The sequence below is a fragment of the Botryllus schlosseri genome, chromosome 6 (assembly GCF_051294905.1).
Source record: "Botryllus schlosseri isolate E-star chromosome 6, Bs_hap1, whole genome shotgun sequence".
Taxonomy (NCBI): Eukaryota; Metazoa; Chordata; class Ascidiacea; order Stolidobranchia; family Styelidae; genus Botryllus; species Botryllus schlosseri.
The window spans coordinates 26276532-26294079 of record NC_137241.1 but is presented as its reverse complement, the minus strand read 5'-3'; the positions used below and the strand labels follow the sequence as shown (position 1 = coordinate 26294079).

The 17548-nt window shown below is 38.5% G+C and overlaps 2 protein-coding genes across 2 annotated transcripts; one reads left to right on the top strand and one right to left on the bottom strand.

Annotated features, from left to right (window-relative positions):
• The first annotated feature begins 5136 nt into the window (after window positions 1-5136).
• Window positions 5137-13651, top strand: LOC145440485 (sec1 family domain-containing protein 1-like). Its single transcript, XM_080318103.1, has 19 exons — window positions 5137-5334; window positions 5456-5615; window positions 6184-6274; window positions 6332-6427; window positions 6762-6876; window positions 7577-7685; window positions 8066-8309; window positions 8951-9178; window positions 9961-10031; window positions 10391-10472; window positions 10816-10912; window positions 10979-11138; window positions 11206-11274; window positions 11444-11519; window positions 11589-11642; window positions 11817-11900; window positions 12022-12087; window positions 13107-13175; window positions 13401-13651. Exons 1-19 carry the CDS (start codon window positions 5304-5306, stop codon window positions 13428-13430), a joined length of 1932 nt encoding a protein of 643 aa, XP_080174229.1. The 5' UTR covers window positions 5137-5303; the 3' UTR covers window positions 13431-13651.
• Window positions 13181-16102, bottom strand: LOC145440487 (meiosis-specific with OB domain-containing protein-like). The gene is made up of 2 exons (XM_080318105.1): window positions 15930-16102; window positions 13181-15203 (listed from the first exon to the last, which is right to left on the bottom strand). Exon 2 carries the CDS (start codon window positions 15186-15188, stop codon window positions 13776-13778), a length of 1413 nt encoding a protein of 470 aa, XP_080174231.1. The 5' UTR covers window positions 15189-15203; window positions 15930-16102; the 3' UTR covers window positions 13181-13775.
• Between the last annotated feature and the right edge of the window lie 1446 nt (window positions 16103-17548).

Here is a 17548-nt window from a genome sequence, read left to right as displayed (position 1 = left end):
TCCAAACAAACAGGACATTCCCCATATAGGTGGTATCGTAATTAAACTCCAGATCATAGGTTGTACGATCACAGTTTCCGTCGTGACTATACTCCGCCTACTTTACCACAGTTGATAAGCCAATGTAGAATGTACTCTGGCGCTTATCTGGAATACATTGTACTGAGACGCCGTCAGATTATTTACGATATACCATATACGTATTGCCATGACCATTGACCAATTATGTATGTTCGTTAGAGGCAGCGAGTAACATTTCAGCAGTTTAACGATTGCAACATTACATATACATCATGTTTAATTCGGTGAATTTTCACGCCCCCAACTTGATATGCACCCTAGTCTATGGTAGAAATCTGCTAAATACACCTATTTTCTACACCTGTATTTACTGTGCGCGTTGTTAACCCGAATATGCCATTATTCATCTCTTCCTTATGCCAATACTGACACCATATCCCCATAAATCAATGGACTTACCTTTAGCCTCTCTGCTTATAGCGTTGATATTATCTATATTAATTGTCTATACCTCCTTTTCAATAGAACAAAGGCAAGGGATGATGTCTCACACAAAGGCATTCAGGGTGCAATAATATGACGCTAGGGGCAAGTAATTAGTCAGGGGTATCTGATGACATATTGTCAGTGTTGTTATTAAGGTTTAAGAATAATTGTATCATCATTTCCCGCCAAGATATATGCGTAAATCACGCGAATTCGAAATGTCGTTACATTTTCACCATTAGGGTCGATGATAGTGACCAGATTATTGTACAATCGAATAGATTAGATTCAAGATTTCTTTGCCATTTCCACATGAGTAAAAGTTAGAGTAGATCGAGTTTTCAACACATTCAGACAAATTTCTGGTGGAAGATGTGGGGGCAAATAAGATATTTTCAAATCCAAATAGAGCTCTGAAATCGAGCGGCAAACCAATGTTTAAATCTAAATCATGAATGTCATTCACACTGTCTTCAATCTCACGTCCACATCAAGTGATAGCTGAATTTGTCCCTCTTACGTTACGAAGAATTACACACCGATTTCCCCATCGACTGCTGTGAGCCTGTGACTCATTTAAATGCGCATGTAACATATGCGGTATCTTTGTGTTTTGCTGTAACGAAGATATATCAGCAATAAAACTGATACATCCAAGATTTTATGACGTTAGGAATAAGCGCATATATTGATGTGACACGACTTTCTGTACACTGCTGATACAGGATCAACGTCCATTAGGTATTGCCAATTGTGCGAAAATCTTGATAGATCATAACGCTGACGGAAGAAAACCATTAAATTATGGCCCGATCATAATCAAAATCTTGCAAGATGAAAATGGTATTTGAAAAGAGACAGCGAATCTGGGAACTATCTTCCCTTCTATTATGGCAAGTATGTAAAGTGCTCACTCTGTTCGTGAAACGCACCACGACTATTAGCCGTTTCGTCACTGATAGGCTGAAACTTTCTGACACTACCATAAACTATTACTTTTACTAACAGCTAAACAAAGTCAATCAGACAAACTTGAAAGCACGCTGCCCGTATCTTACAGCAGCGCCCCCCACATTTTATGACCGTATACTTCGTCAGCATTCATAAGAATGATATCGGCCGGATATTGACACGGCGATCCTACGGAGATATCACAGCAAACAACCCATCCACGCGAAAGGCGAGATTGCTGGGCATGATACATAACGGCCTTATGGAAATCTGGCTTGCTAGACACTGCGCAATTAACATGGCTCCTCTGCTTCCACAAAGGCATTTTCCAGGCCCGCAATGGAAACGCTACTATACGCTGAGGACATTATCCCATTTGTAATCATGATCACGTTTCGACCTCGGGTCAACATCTCTCAACAACCGATATTGAACATTAGATCTCGCTTGAAATATTAGTATCACACGTGCCAAAGGTGAACCGGCTCGGATGCCAAAAGCGATAACCCAAATCCGGATACGATATGGATTTCCGACGGATCTTGGATTAGAACGGATTATCGGCTCTCGTGAACAGATTCTTCCTCTCAAGAATCTTAAAATCGAATTTGATCCTCTGTGCTATACAAAGCCTATTGAGACAAGTCAAAATTACAAAGACACCTCAATATCCATTATTTTGCCTTCCATCCATGCGCAGGAAACCTTTCGATTTTGCAAGGACTTGATCAATAATTTACAATAAAAATACAATTTAAGCAGTAATATATACGATTTCCAATTATTTGAATCAGAAAACTTATTTGATTGTCGTCAAAATTTAACGTGACGATTTAAAAAAAAAATAGAAATTTTTATAATTCAAACATCAGCGCATGGCCCACTTTTACTCCCAATCTTCAGAAATTATCGCAGGTCTCTGACAGACACAGTTAGCTTCGTTTCTATTTTGGCTCGTTACCGAATAGAATATCAGCGACACTTCGTATTCTTTCCGATTTATTTTTAACAATTTCGTCATTTCAATGCACCACAAGACTGCGACACAGTGTTTCGAAACTTCCTAAGAACCACATATACGTGCTTTGTGTGGCGTCTAATTAATTTCAATGGATCTGTACACGAAGGAATACTCTTCGGGGAAAAATAATGTCCGTCTTAGTTTTATGATCACAAGGAAACAATAAATGACAGGTTTACAGCAAACGGCTTATGACCCATTCATGGATACTCAGTATAGGCTAAATGAGAAATCGTTGGTGAGTCTGTTTTTTGAATGTGTAGCGAGGAAAGTTGGACATCCTCAGTCTCTTATCGGATTGCTATGCCATTTCATTACGAAGGTAACAGCTCATATCAAGGACTGTATATTCATTTACGCCAGTGTGTGCCTCATTTTGACATGTTCTTATTTATTACTATACGTAAGTCCAGGTTGATGTTTGATTCCTAGACGTTACCAAGTCATATCCACTCCATCCTACCCTTTCATCGCTTCGCAGTATTCTGTAGTGTTCACTGTATAAGGGCACACGACGCTCTTCTTGGTGGTCTTCGTCATTAGATCAACAAGCCACTCAACTCTTAAATTTGTTGACTAAGCATAACGGTCGTCACATGTTCATAGGGAAGTGACATATAATCACTCAAAGGTATTGTCTTTAAACTTCCGCGCCAGCGATGCCAAATTAACGGTCATACAAAACATATATAAATATGGGCCTACATCCACATGTCCACGGAAAAGTCAAATTTATAAAAAATCAAATAAAGAAAAATCACTTTACTGGGAACTATGCAGTATGCATAATGTTCAGAAGACCTTAAATGCACCACTGGATTGATTTACGTTTAGACTCACAAATCATAGCATAACTTCTCTAATTTCGATTCTTCATTTTCACGTAACAATTCTTCTACTATGAAACTATCAATTTGACTTTAATACTGAAATTGTAAGTTTACTCTAATCTCGACATTTTCCTTAGGAACAAGGTTGCCCCGGACTGTATGTGTAGGCTATTTACCAGTGTTACAGTGAATAAAGACAATAAAAACAACAACAGCAATAATAACGAAAACGCAGAGCAGTGTTAATTCAAAACACAGCTTTGAACAGTACATTCATATTTACGTTTATTTACTCGAATAGCATTTCGCGTACCTTTTATCAAGAGCAACCAGCTCGATAAAGGACGTAATACGGAGTTAGATTCAAAACCAAATGGAACAATACAGAACACCTCGCGATTGCCATACTATGAACAGGTAAGACGTGGTTGAAACGATTTGTATCATAGGGGGAGCCAGGATGAAATTTGTGGGGGCGATAATTTTTTAACTAATGACTACTATTCACGAATATTCATTGTGACGTAATGAAAAATGATTGATTTCATAAACACATAATGCTCAAGTCGGAAATTCGGAGGAATTGCTACGCCAGCGCTGGTCAATTCCAATAAGCATACACCATACAATAATACAAGTACAATACAACCAGGGTCATGATGGGATATTCGAGTATCACGAGTTGGACCATGACCTAATTAATATACTCTGCTCGTAAAATGACGGCGCAGTTAGAGAATGAAGATATGATGGTGATGGCGATAATGAGTGTACCGCGTTATCTCACATCTCGCGATAGTGACGACTTCGAACTCGTTAGCTCAACCTTGCGACAATACTTAAATCGTTTTCCCTTGCTCTGCATAACATAACATAACATCGTTGAGTTATATTTTTCATACTTCAACAATCGTACGTCGTTACTGGTATTGGTTATTGTTATGCTATTGTTATTGGTAGACGAGAAGATTATGCTTTGACAAGCTATGTGCATTGTATCTGTAGCTTTTCTATCAGATGCAGCAAATGTTATGGTACTTATGGGAGAGAGAGAGAGAGAGAGAGAGAGAGAGTCTTTATTTTCATCGAACCAAAATACATAACAAACGGCAGTGATGGTGGTACAGAAAATATGCGTGCACAGTATTCGGTATTAGATAGGAATGATCGATAAGACCGTGAAGGTCATCTAGTCTGATCACACCAGCATCAAACAGGTACACTTGACTCAGAACAGTGGTGCTATACGGATCTTTTTACTCGACGTCTACATTCCAAACTTTTCACAAATCATGAATTATACATCTAATACCACACCTTGCAGACTCCTTCTCAATCTCAATATTTCTCATTCACAGTAATTTATATCAGGATGTCAGGTAAGGTTCGACTAACCTCTCTCAATACAAGCTCAATACGATGTTGTTGTAAGGTACGGAATTGAGTCGATGAATAGCCGTGGCTGTACTGTCGTCTTATCTGTGCCCAAAAATAACGAATCCGTAGACCATTGCAATCAATATGTGACAACGATGTAAAAACAAACAACAACGGTGATTATATCGTACTTCAGCGTACAGAGCTCGATGCTGTGACTAAATCTATCCAACCGTATCCAGATACTGTATCCATGAGTCGATCGTGATCAATGACCGTGTAAAATTAATGATACCACTGGTCATCAGGTTTTACAGTTTCTGTGTTAATTCTCGCATTTTCCGCAATTAAAAGATTGGGAAATTTTAAATTCGTGTTATAATGCAAATATCTAATTTTATCTTGTGGAATGGAAGAAATAACTGGTAATATGGAAATGTTGGATTCATAGGGGAGCATTGCTGCGTGGAACTCGCTGATGTGTGTAAATAATAACGCAGTCGGTCTCAAAATACAATATTGATACTGCGAAGTGCGAACCCACTTTTCATTGTAGGTAGCATATATGACACTAGTTTGAATATTTATAGCGACATTTGTATGCTTGAGACAGAATCATGGCTATGTCGATAAGAGAACGGCAATCAGGTACGTCCGGGTAAGATTTGGATATATGTGCTTGATTAAGCTATGCGACTTGATAACTTTTGATATTATTCTCTTGCACGCTGTAAGTACAATTTATGCAGATATTGTTTCAACATTTCAGTTGCCGTAAAGAGAATGCTACATTTCGGCAATCCGATTACAAAACTATCGACTATGGAACCGGACTGGAAGGTTTTGATATATGACAGATTTGGGCAAGATATAATTTCACCGCTCTTGTCCGTTAGCGAGCTTCGGGAACTGGGAGTTACTTTGTATCTGTAAGTAAACCACTCTTTTATTCACTCAATTTCATACTTGAGATAAAAGTGTGTAGATTTTTTTGTGATAAGATGTATTAGTTCCTAAATTTATGGTTCCCAACCTTTTCTTACAGCGTCTCTTGGGAATTTTGGAAAGATCAATAGCCCTTGTTTCCTCAGCGTTTTGAAAGAATTAAGACCTGTTTTTATTTCATTTAAAAACTGGTTTGCATAGTAAGCTGTAGTTGCAATAATGAATAAACAATAAACATGATAAGTACATTCATTAAATTATTTCATATTCAGTTAATGGGAATAGGAAGGTCAAGCTTGCTTTTGCTTTTACAATGTCTTAATTGCTGTTTGCTGCTGAAGAGCAGCAAGTAAACCCAAGATGAAAAAATTAGCCCATTCCTGAAAAAATTTCATCCCCACAAAAAGTCCGTGACCCACAGGCTGGGAACCACCATGATAGGTTATGCAATTAAAATATAGATATGAATAATCTAGCATAGTTCAACCGTGTTTGGATGTGATATTTGTTATCTACATCACAAGTGCGCAAATGCCGTTCCATTCTTCCCAGGCCTCTTCATAGCGACCGTGATTCCGTTCCTGACGTTTCCGCAATCTACTTCATTTTACCAACGGATGAGAATATTTCTCGAATGTGCCGGGTGGGGTTGACTTTTCATTTTGCATGTATTGCAGGACTCATATTGTTGATTTTGTAGGACATGCAAAATGAATTGTATGATGGCTACTACTTCAATTTTATCTCTGCCATTCCGAGAAATAAATTAGAAGATTTGGCAAGTGCGGCTGTGTTGGTACGTATATTTTTATATTTACCAAGATTTTAAGATATCAACCAATTATTTCCTGCGAAGTCTGTTCGTTTCTTCTAAAAGAATTGTTGATTTGAAGATATCAGTTTGACTCATAGTAGCACACATGAAATTTGATCCTAGTATATCGCCTAATCATGCATTTTGCAATAAGATTTTGCTTATGTCAAGTAAGCTGGAGTGCTATATATATGTATTTTTAGATCTCTATCTAGTGTTGACTGTAGAAATAGATCTCACTAGTAGTTTCATTGCAGGATGCGTTGCTACGCAGTTTTTGATTGACAAGTTGCTAAACATGTATCATATTTTACAGGCAAACTCGGAAATGTACGTCACAAAAGTATTCGACCAATATTTGAATTTCATCAGTTTAGAAGAAAATATGTTCTTGTTGCAAAATCAAAATAGAGAAGCTGTTTCATACTACAGTAAGTGTGTGTTTTTTGCAAAATAGTCTAATGCAGGGTTGTAACCAAGTCACAAGGCTCCGGGTCACAAGTCATTTTCACTTTTATAGTTTTGACTCGAGTCAAGTCGAGTCATTTTCAACTCACCACCGAGTCAAGTCCGAGTCCAAGTCACCGAACAGAGGGTCGAGTCCAAGTCACGGTATTATGACTCGAGTCCCAGTCCAAGTCAATGTGTTGACTGCTCAGTTTCCAGTTACAATCTTGTTAAACTGACTTTTTATAACTCTGATTGGTGATATTGAATGGTTCGCATTTATAATATACTACTTTTCCTCACTTTCAGCAGTTTCTGATCGCATTTCCAAGTACTAGAACCAATAGACGAAATCCCAATAGGATGGTTACTTTACTATTCTTCGAAATTACGATGAAATATCGGTCTTGGCCGTCAGTGTCTCGAGTCATGCGCAATGACTCGAGTCCAAGTCGAGTCAATACACAGATTGAGTCGAGTCGAGTCATTTCCGTATTTTGAGAAAATGACTCGAGTCAAGTCGAGTCGTCAGAAAATCGTGACTCGAGTCATTACAACCCTGGTCTATTGAGTAATGGTCACCAACTTGACGTGGTATATTGCATTTCACAACCTAAATTGGTGTCAATTCGTCTCATCTTTATATTTATAGTTGCATATTATAAAAAAATGTTCATGTTACAGGCATAAACAGAACAGGGGTAAAAGACACGGACATGATGTCAATTATAGATACAATTGCCGATGGATTATATTGTGTTTTCGTTTGTCTTGGAGCTATCCCGATTATCAGGTATGGAGAATTGTTACTTGATCAACATTACACATCATAAACATCCCTGTTACTATAATTTAGTTCAGTGTTACTTGCTAGGGGGTTTAATACCACTTGTTATTATTAGTCTCATGTTTAACGTGATATGGAATTTCTGGATGATCATATTTCAAGTAGGTGCAGTTTACAGTATATCATATAACCATCAGCTATACTTTTATTGATGACAAATTTGTTCATGTTCATTCTGTCCCCGTATTTGCATTAATCACCCATGTGCGGTCTAAAGAACACTCGTACGTACAACGTAATGCACGTGAATTTATAAATGTTCTCTCAGTTCGCAAATTAACTAACCATAGTTCTTCTCAAATAGCTTAACAGATTATTTGTTGCAGATGTCCGCGCGGAAATGCAGCAGAGATGGTCGCCGAAAAACTCGAGAAAAAATTGAGGGAAAACATTCGCGACGCTCGAAACAGTTTTTTTTCCGCAACCCCCTCGAGTTCCGCGATGGGGCAATCGCCCGGCGGACAGTTTTCCTTTCAAAGGCCACTGCTGGTTATTTTAGATAGGAATGTCGACTTGGCCACTCCTCTGCATCACACGTGGACTTACCAGGCGCTTATCCACGATGTTTTGGTGAGTGTGAGTGTGGGGAATTTTGCCGTGATTTTGAGTACGGTACAGTACTTACCTAGTATTTTCATGTCAGAGGTGGTCAGTAACGAAGTACTTATACTTTACGGAAGTACTCAAGTATATTCTGTCTGCTTTCAGTACTTACTAGAAGGTTATTCTTACAGACCACTAGGTCTACTGCTCAACTACGACTTATGGTTTAAGACTGCTTACTTTAGCAATTCCGCTTTTGTGTAGAAAGTTGATTTCGGATTGGTGGGCATAACTTTTGTTTTCGTTACAACTGGGAAAAATGGACCATGTAGCATGGTAACACTTTTCGAATATTGCACCATTTGTAGTGTAATGAGTTTATTTATGTGGCAACGATTCATATTGCAGATTTCTTTGTATATACTAGGTCAATCTATTGCTGTGCTGGGATGACAACATATGAATCATTAATTTCAAAATAGATAGCCATAGCTCAGCTGTATGTAACGTATTTATGTGACTTTGTTTACTGACAGTTTTTTAGGCAAAACTGCTTACTTCTTAGACTTGATTTGTTCAGTAGAAAGTAATTTTAGTGTATTAAAATTTTTTTAATGATGCATTGTTAAACCTGTAACAGATACTTCAATTGTATCAACTTTTTTCAGGACCTGAACTTGAACAGCGTTACCGTGACGGAGACGCCGGCGGAGGATGCGGTCGGCGGGGCACGACCAAAAAGAAAGAAGGCCCAGACCTTCAATCTTGCTCCCGTGGATAAGTTCTGGCAGAAATATAAAGGCAACCCGTTTCCGGAAGTGGCCGAAGCGGTACAAAGCGAAATTGTCGAGTACAAGGGCCACGAAGAGGAAGTGCAACGTTTAAAAGCTGCTATGGTATGGTACTCTTTCTGTTTTTCGTACTATTAATGGTGGTCAAAGTAGGCAGAATCGGTATTTATTATTCAAGTAGAAGCAAATTTCTCTCAATTACAAGTTGACAGTGATTTATAAGACATTTCATACTGGGTTGTAATGACTCGACTCGAGTCAATCTTTGTATTGACTCGACTTGTACTCGAGTCATTGTGCACGACTCGAACCAAGTCATATGACTCGAGATTAGGGCGGCCAAGACAAACATTTCATCGTAACTTCAAAATATAGTTGAGTTACCACAATATTGGTATTTCGTCTATCAGTCCTGGTACTCAAAAAATATGACCAGAAACTGTTAAGACTGATGAAAATTACTATATTATGAATGCGAGCCATTCTATATCACTCGAGCAGAGTTCAAAAACGTTGGTTGTAAACTGGTTTGAACTTAAAACTGAACAGTGAACATAATGACTTGGACTCGAGTCAAAACACTGAATCGGACTCGAACCTCTACTAGCTGACTTGATTCGGTGGTAAATTGAAAATGACTCGACTTGGCTCGATCAAAATCTATAAAAGTGAGATTGACTTGTGGCAAAGCCACATTTTAATTTGAGATGATTTTTATTTGCCTTTGTATAAGCCACACATTTCATATGGACTCGAGTTGTGTGAATGATGTTTATGGTTACAAACCGTTTTTTGACAAAACCGTGTCCTTTATGCGGTTACTTTTGCTAACCGGTATTTGAAACTACGGTAAATCTTTAGTCGAAAATTTGCACTATTTTTTATAGGGCTTGGCCGGGGGAGATGAAGGTCCGGTTGATATATCCGACAACACTGCTAAGCTGACGTCTGCGGTAAAGTAAGTGAAGTGTATATTTTTTGCAAATAATATGTAATGAAATGCAATTATCCGAGGGGATCAGTTACAAAGTATTTTCACTTTTTCATGAGTTGTTGAATTTTGCCTGAGAGTGACCACTACAATGGAACTAATCCATATAAAGTTAGCAATTTGTAGATTCCTCATATCTTGTATGTTTAGAACACCAAAATCTTTTGAAAAGCATGTCCAGTTTCTTTAGGGGCCTTAGCCAATATCCACATAAGATGTTTTAATCACAGAAGAGTGACCTCGAGCTCTTTTTGTCTTAATGATGCAATTTTATTTCAGTAATAAGGTCGATCAATGTCAATTTGCATATAAATTTCATTTAATAGCACCCTTCCGGAACTTTTGGAAAAGAAGCGTCTCATTGACATGCACACAACTATCGCAACAACTATTCTCGATTACATCAAGGTAAGAATGAGCATTCATTTTAGGTCGTTGTCACAATATAAACGATATATACAAACTTCAAACTTGTAAGGCTTATATTATTAGTAAGAATAAATAATACAGCTAACACTTGCGTCAAGGAACATAGTCATAGTCAGTCATGTTATATCCGAATACAAAGTAGATTATTATTGACTTGAAAATAAGGCCAACCCGATATCACAGTTCCCTTGCTTGGGTGTGTGGATGTGATTGTGGATGCCAACATGAGATCCGACTTGATTAAATGTTTTTGGGTGATTTTAACATGAATTGCACACTGCCACAGAGGCAGTTTTTCGCTGATTTTGTGCTTTGAAAACAGGCGAGGAAACTTGATGAATACTTTGAAATGGAAGAGAAGTTGATGAGTAAAGCCAGCATCGATAAATCACTGATGGATTTTATTTCCGATCCAGACGGTAACAAAATAGATCTGGTTCGGTATCGTAACTGTTCTTAATGTTTTGTGTTTCTGATCACCAAAGCCGGTACACCAGACGATAAACTTCGGCTGTTTCTGATCTATTACATCTGCCAATCTCAATCGACGCAACCCATCACGGACCAAGAAGTGGATCAGTACGCGCAAGCTTTGGAGGCCGCTAATTGCCGGTTGGAGCCGTTGAAATACATTAAAAGATGGAGGTTTGTTTCTAATGCGTTCGTGCAAATTTACTTGTGATATACAATACAACTGTGTTTTTTCATACAGGCAATATGTTATGATGAATTCAAGTGCTCCACAACAACAATACCGTGGCGGTGGTACAAAGACAATAGGGTACGTAGTTTTCACTGGTATACTGTCAGTTGCATAGCTGTGATGGTTCAATGAATGCGCTGATTGCACTTATCCAAGTGCATAAAAAAATTGTTTCATTGGTTGGTTTTATTGTTGTGTATGTGTTGGCGTGACCTGGATGAATATGCAATCTTTCGTCTTTCATTAGAATGTTCTCTCATCTGGTCAGTACTGGCTCACAATTTGTTATGGAAGGAGTGAAGAATTTAGTCGTGAAGAAGCACGTGAGTCGAAGCAGATTTGTTGTGCTGTGATGGAGTATGATTATTTTCGATTTAATTTGTATCTTTTAGAATCTCCCTGTTACAAGAATCATGGATGCTCTGATGGAAATGAAGTCATCTGCCGTAAGTTAAAGAACGTAGCTTGTGAGGAAAATCGTGTAATCACGTGTAAATGAATTTGTTGTGATTTGTCATGATATATTTTATCTCTATCTCAAAACCTCCCTATTCTTGGATGTTTGAGGGCAAGTGAACGCTCCTTATTTCAATCTAGCCACTCCGATTATTTATTTTCAGGAGGTTGACAGTTTCAGATATTTCGATCCAAAGCTTGCCAGATCTGTCGACAATGCCGCCAGAAATAAAGTACCTTACTCTGAGGTAAGTTTCAAGTCGTATAGCTGCATTGGTAGAAGGAAATGAGTCGGGATTACTTTGCCCCGCTCTGGCGGTTCATATTTGGCTTTGTCATTGACATAACTTCGTTACTGTCTTTCTTCAGGCCATCGTTTTTGTCGTTGGTGGTGGGAACTACATCGAATATCAGAATTTAATGGATTATGTTAAAGTAAGTGCATCTAGTAAGATAGATACCGATATCCGACTTAATCATTTAATTTCGAGATATTTCCATGGGAATTTCTTTCGGACTGGTTTATTCCAAATATATCACGATGTTATTTTTGTACCTTTAGCAGCAATTGTTGCGATCAAGTCACTACTTTCGAGTCACGAGTCAGTGCAGATTTTGACTCGAGTCAAGTCAAGTCAATCGATTTTCAAAGGTGACTCGAGTCAAGTCACTTGTTTTTGGAGGTGACTCGAGTCAAGTCATAATTCAAGTCACATTAAATTTTCGAAGTAGGAGTGATGATTCAAAGTCATTACATTTTGCTAGCTGTGTGAAAGACGGATTAATGAATCATTTATCTTAATCAAATGACAAATATCTAGTTAAATATACATGCAAAAAGACGCAGCATCCCTCACGCCCACGTAGAACTGCTAATAAAGTATGTGAGTAACTGTACAGCTACATACTACAGTCAGTTCTTATCAGCCAAAATATGGGACCTAATACGAAGCTTCGAGATGTTGAAACAAATTGATATAGTACAATAGCCTACACTACACATCCGTGAGAATATAAACGCGCACAATATATTCGTTCGATTTAAATCATACAAGAGGATTGGTAAATGTGAGCACTGGGCAACGTAAGCATTGAGTCGTCTAAGAAACAGACATGTTGCTATTTAGATTAATTTTCTACTTTGCCGTCAATTTATTTGTGATATAACAATGGAGGAACCGTGTAACGTACAATCAGTGAATGACTGGTTGCTCTCACAAGTGACACCGACGTATCTCAAACAATCCGAACATACACAAGATACAGTGATTGATTCGACACAGCTTACTTAACGTCTTGAAATTGACTCGTAAATTTTGCTCCGAGTCACGAGTCAATGCACATTTTTGAAGCTCCAAGTCAAGTCATACGAAAAAGTTGACTTGAATCTGACTCGAGTCATCCAAACACTGGAATCTATATGGTTTGTTTACCTTCTTCATTTTCATTTTCAGGGTAAGCAAGGAAAAAAGATATCATATGGCTGCAGCGAGTTGTTCAACGCCACCCAGTTTCTGAAACAGGCAAGTTATTTCGGTTGAGTTTATTAAATAGATAAATTTGCTTCTTTAAAATAGCAGAACTCAATTCATTAGAACTCAGAATAGCAGAACTCAATTCAGTAGAACTTGCAAAACATTTCGAAAAAAATTTACAATACAAAATGGCCAGAACAAAGAATGTATTTTCAATTTCGGAATAAAGTGAACCTGTGCAGGTTTTGATATTGTCTTTCTCCTGTGTTTCAGCTTTCTCATCTGGGATCGGAAATATCTTGAAAAGCAACATCTTGGTCTTCACTGTCAGGGAATTTGATGAAATGCTTGGTTTGAGGAAGCACACAGCTTTGTTCGATGAGTACGGAAATTGGGACTTGTAAAGTTTCGCCCGCATACATATATTGTATAGGTTATGTGTAATAAGATATTTTTCAAATTTGTTTGGGGTGTCCTATTGAGCCTGCAGAGCTCAACGTGAATAGATCATTCTGGAACGCAAATTTCACTACCGTGTGGCAGATGTATGATTTTGTTACTTTAGTGACGAAAAAAATCTTTTCAAGCCCTGTGGTTGCATTCCAAAAAACTTTCCATCGGAGGTCATTGTATTCAAATTTGATTTTGCTATGTCCTTGCCGTTGTGGAACTATTGATCAAAGTCATGGCCTCCTCAAAAGACGGCTTCTCACAAAGTTCGATCCACGGTCGTACCGGATCTTTGTCAAGACTCAACTTGAGGCGTACTTTACACCGTTCCATCAGCCAAGACCATTTGATTTCGGTGATATCCTCAGAGTTCAGACTCTGAAATGCTTCCACTGGCATACCCAACATGCTTTCCAAAGCAGTATGGCTGATGCGACATTGGTCTAACGTCCCTGTATGGTCTGATAATGAAAGCTGCATGTCGTAAAACTGTTCAGCGAGGAATTTCTCTGGCTCGTTTCTTGTTACACAACTCTCATTTCGACATTCCTGGTCACTCGCAGATGATAGTCGAAATTTGCAAGACTCGCACCGAATATTCCACGGTTTTCGAACGTTATCATCAATATTGAAATTTGTGATGGCAACATAAGCGAGACCACGGAACAAGGGACTGTCGTTGCAGTTTTCATGTGCGTATTTATCAATGCGCGAGCGAATGCCTTCGATCGTGTAGCATTTCACTTCATCGATTTGGCATAAATCGGCATCATCATCGTCTCCGAAAAAATTTTTCAATTGATCTGCATACTCCAATGCGTAATCGTACAGCTGATGAGCTTCGTTTGTGTCTGGATCTTGAACGCATAAAGTTTTACTTGTAAACGATCCTTGCATGCGCTTCTTGAATTTGTTGTAGTTCAGTCTTATGTCTACGGCAAACACGACAGTTCGCTTTTCTGACCATTGTTGTACATAGTTGAAATATTCGGGTTCCCACACCACGACCGTAAACGAATCGGATTTGTCATCAAAAAATGTAATTTCGATCTTTTCCAAATCTCTGCCGTTCTTTGACCGCACTTGCTGCACGGTAGTCATGTTTTTTACGACTCCTAGTATGTTCACGAATTGCCCCTCCATAGATTCGCCGTGTTCGAGTATTTCTGACAAGTTGTAGTAGTCATTATGTGGCCTCACAGGTGCGTGAAGCAAATATTTCAAATCGTTGAATTCGCCTTCACAGGCTGCGATTTTACCGCCTTGTTTTTCTCCGATTGCAACAGTATACTGGCTTTGATTAGATGGATTGAAGTTTTCATCCGACGTACTTTTGAAGCTAACTTGAGCATTAGTGATGATAACAACATCGCCGAGCACATATCCACGGCACAATTCCTTGACATATTCCTCTCCACCCCAAATGTTACAGTTCACATACCCAGATTTGTCTCGTAGTGTCAGAGTGGAAACACATCTAGTTGAATTTTGACTCCGAGAATCTTTGAAAGTCCTGGGTGTATGCTTGCATATCACAATCCCAAGGATATTAACTCCACCGGAGTCCGGCAACAAGTCTTTCACCAAAGTGACTGGATATTCTTCATCCATGAAGATACTGTGCACCTTTTAACAATTTTAATACGCACAGGATTATGTGACTGCAGTTCACAACTTTATCCTATAATTTATCTTAGCAGTAATCAGTATGCTGTGGTAAGTATCGTTACAAATAACAGTTTTGCGTAACTATGGCCAAAGTGTCAAACATGTCCTAACAAAATTTTGTTTCCTATGTCATGGTGAAGGCCTGCATGATATATCATTGAGGAGATATTTCTCTGAGACTTGCAGGGTTGGTTGGTTAACAACCATGAGATCGTTTATGGTCGTCATATGAATAGGATAGGGCATCAGAATTCCAAGAGGTGTGAAAACACTGTTGTGTCCCAAAAATGTAGATAGTCTTAAGATTTGCCGAATAATAAAGCATTACTTTCCATCCCCGTGAGGGAAGATACCATGCCAAGACTATGAACAATTACCCATCAAAATACCCGTCACTGTGGAGAGGGCCTGGAGCAAAAATAGCTCGACACTAGAACCAGGTATCTTGTCATGGCAATTACGTATGACCGCGTGATACTTGTATGAACGTGAACAAGATTGAAGCGTATGAAAGCCTAACAAGTTACGATGGAAGATCAAGGGCTTGGAATAAATTATATTATTGCAAAAATACAGGGAGGACAGACAGTAAGCGGTAATTGCAAGTTGTGGTGCGATCGCAAATATCGTATACTTCCCTGCGGAGATACAATAACGGTTCATTGTCAAGAAAGCGCAACTTACCAAATGCTATAGGCTCAAGTGGGGTGAATAGGAATTTCTCTTTTCGAGCGAAGAGCCTACTTGCGTCCAAGTTGTGAATCTATGGTACTTCAACTGGAGTTTCATGCGGAAAATACCGTGCCTTCTTTGACAGAATAAAAGCGAATCAACCATTAGGCAGATATAAGATTACTGTACCGTAGCAAGAATAGCACAGGTATTTGGCGTCATAATCATCATCTGTTACGTCATATGATAAAACAACAGGTAACGTTACGGGCTTTCCTCGGAGTTATTTTCGGAAATTCTTGACGTCTATTTTGTGTTGCTGTATTTTTTAACCGTATACCCCCAAAATCGACGACCGTGCGCATATTATTCAATGACTCAAGGTCATCCTATATATAGTAGTTCGTAGATATCATGTGATGAGTCGAGAACTTCAGATGCATGTGATGTGACCATTCGCAAGTTTCATCGTATCTTTTCCTTGTAAATAAAGGTGGTTATTCTGCGACGCACCGTAATTGCGTTAGAAAATGACATTGCGTATGCCGTATACATCGACTCCAACGTTTAGAAAGCTTTTTCGTACGGAGATAGAATATGAGATGTCGCCGTATTGGTAATATTTCACTCGTGTTTAATGTTTATTCATGTGACTTATTCACGTCATGTTGTGATTACTCAAACAACGATGTGACTTCCTTGCCTCTCGCTATTGTTTTGCCTTTTGCGGTGGGAGCGGAAAGATCGAATTGTTTACAATCGTGAATTAGCGAAGGACAGCGGGAGCTTTATAATACGAGTGGTGCGGAGAGTGCAGGCTAACCCCCAGCAAAGACTTAGTTTAAAAACAGTAATTTTGTTGGTTGATAAGCAGAATTTTTTCAATTAGAAAGTCGTTAATGAGTTGATGAATATGCGGTGAATGTGAGAAGTAGAGAGTAGTGTACCTGATATGCCAAGGCAGGTGTGCATCCTTTTCCGGATATAGGGCAGATACAGATGACTACGATTAGGTTAAGAGTTGGGGAATGAGTCGCATTTATATTCAACTCATCATATCTATTCTAACGATAATGAAGTCATCATAGGTCAGGTCTGCTTACTGCAAAAAAGTTTTCTGTAGTTATTGGATGCGTTCTGTCGTAACTATTATTCGTGTACCAAGTCACAATCTTGTAACTTTAGGATTTTCAGACCCCAATTTATCCCATGATGACCCTTAATGCATGCAGCAGTCAATAATTCAATAATTTGGGTATTGTAAATTAAAATTATGATGGAATGGAGTAGATTTTATGTGACATGTGGTCCTAGAGTGTGTAGTAGCGAAATAATCTAACACCTAAGGACAAGCACGGTACTGAACTTTATTATAAATCTCAAGTCAATTTGTTAGTGTGCAGAACTTAACCCATTAAACAGTCTTTTAATGAGCTTCGTGTAGCTCTTGTGCCTGAGGTTTGCGACTTCTTTGTCAGAGCATCTGTATGCATCTGTATGTAGCATTTTGCAACTCAAATGATTGTAATCAATTACACATAACTAACTAAACTAGACTGAAAACTCATTTTGCAAAAAGCATACATTTTCAAATTGAGACTCTTTCAATCTCGCCTTCCTGACATGTCACC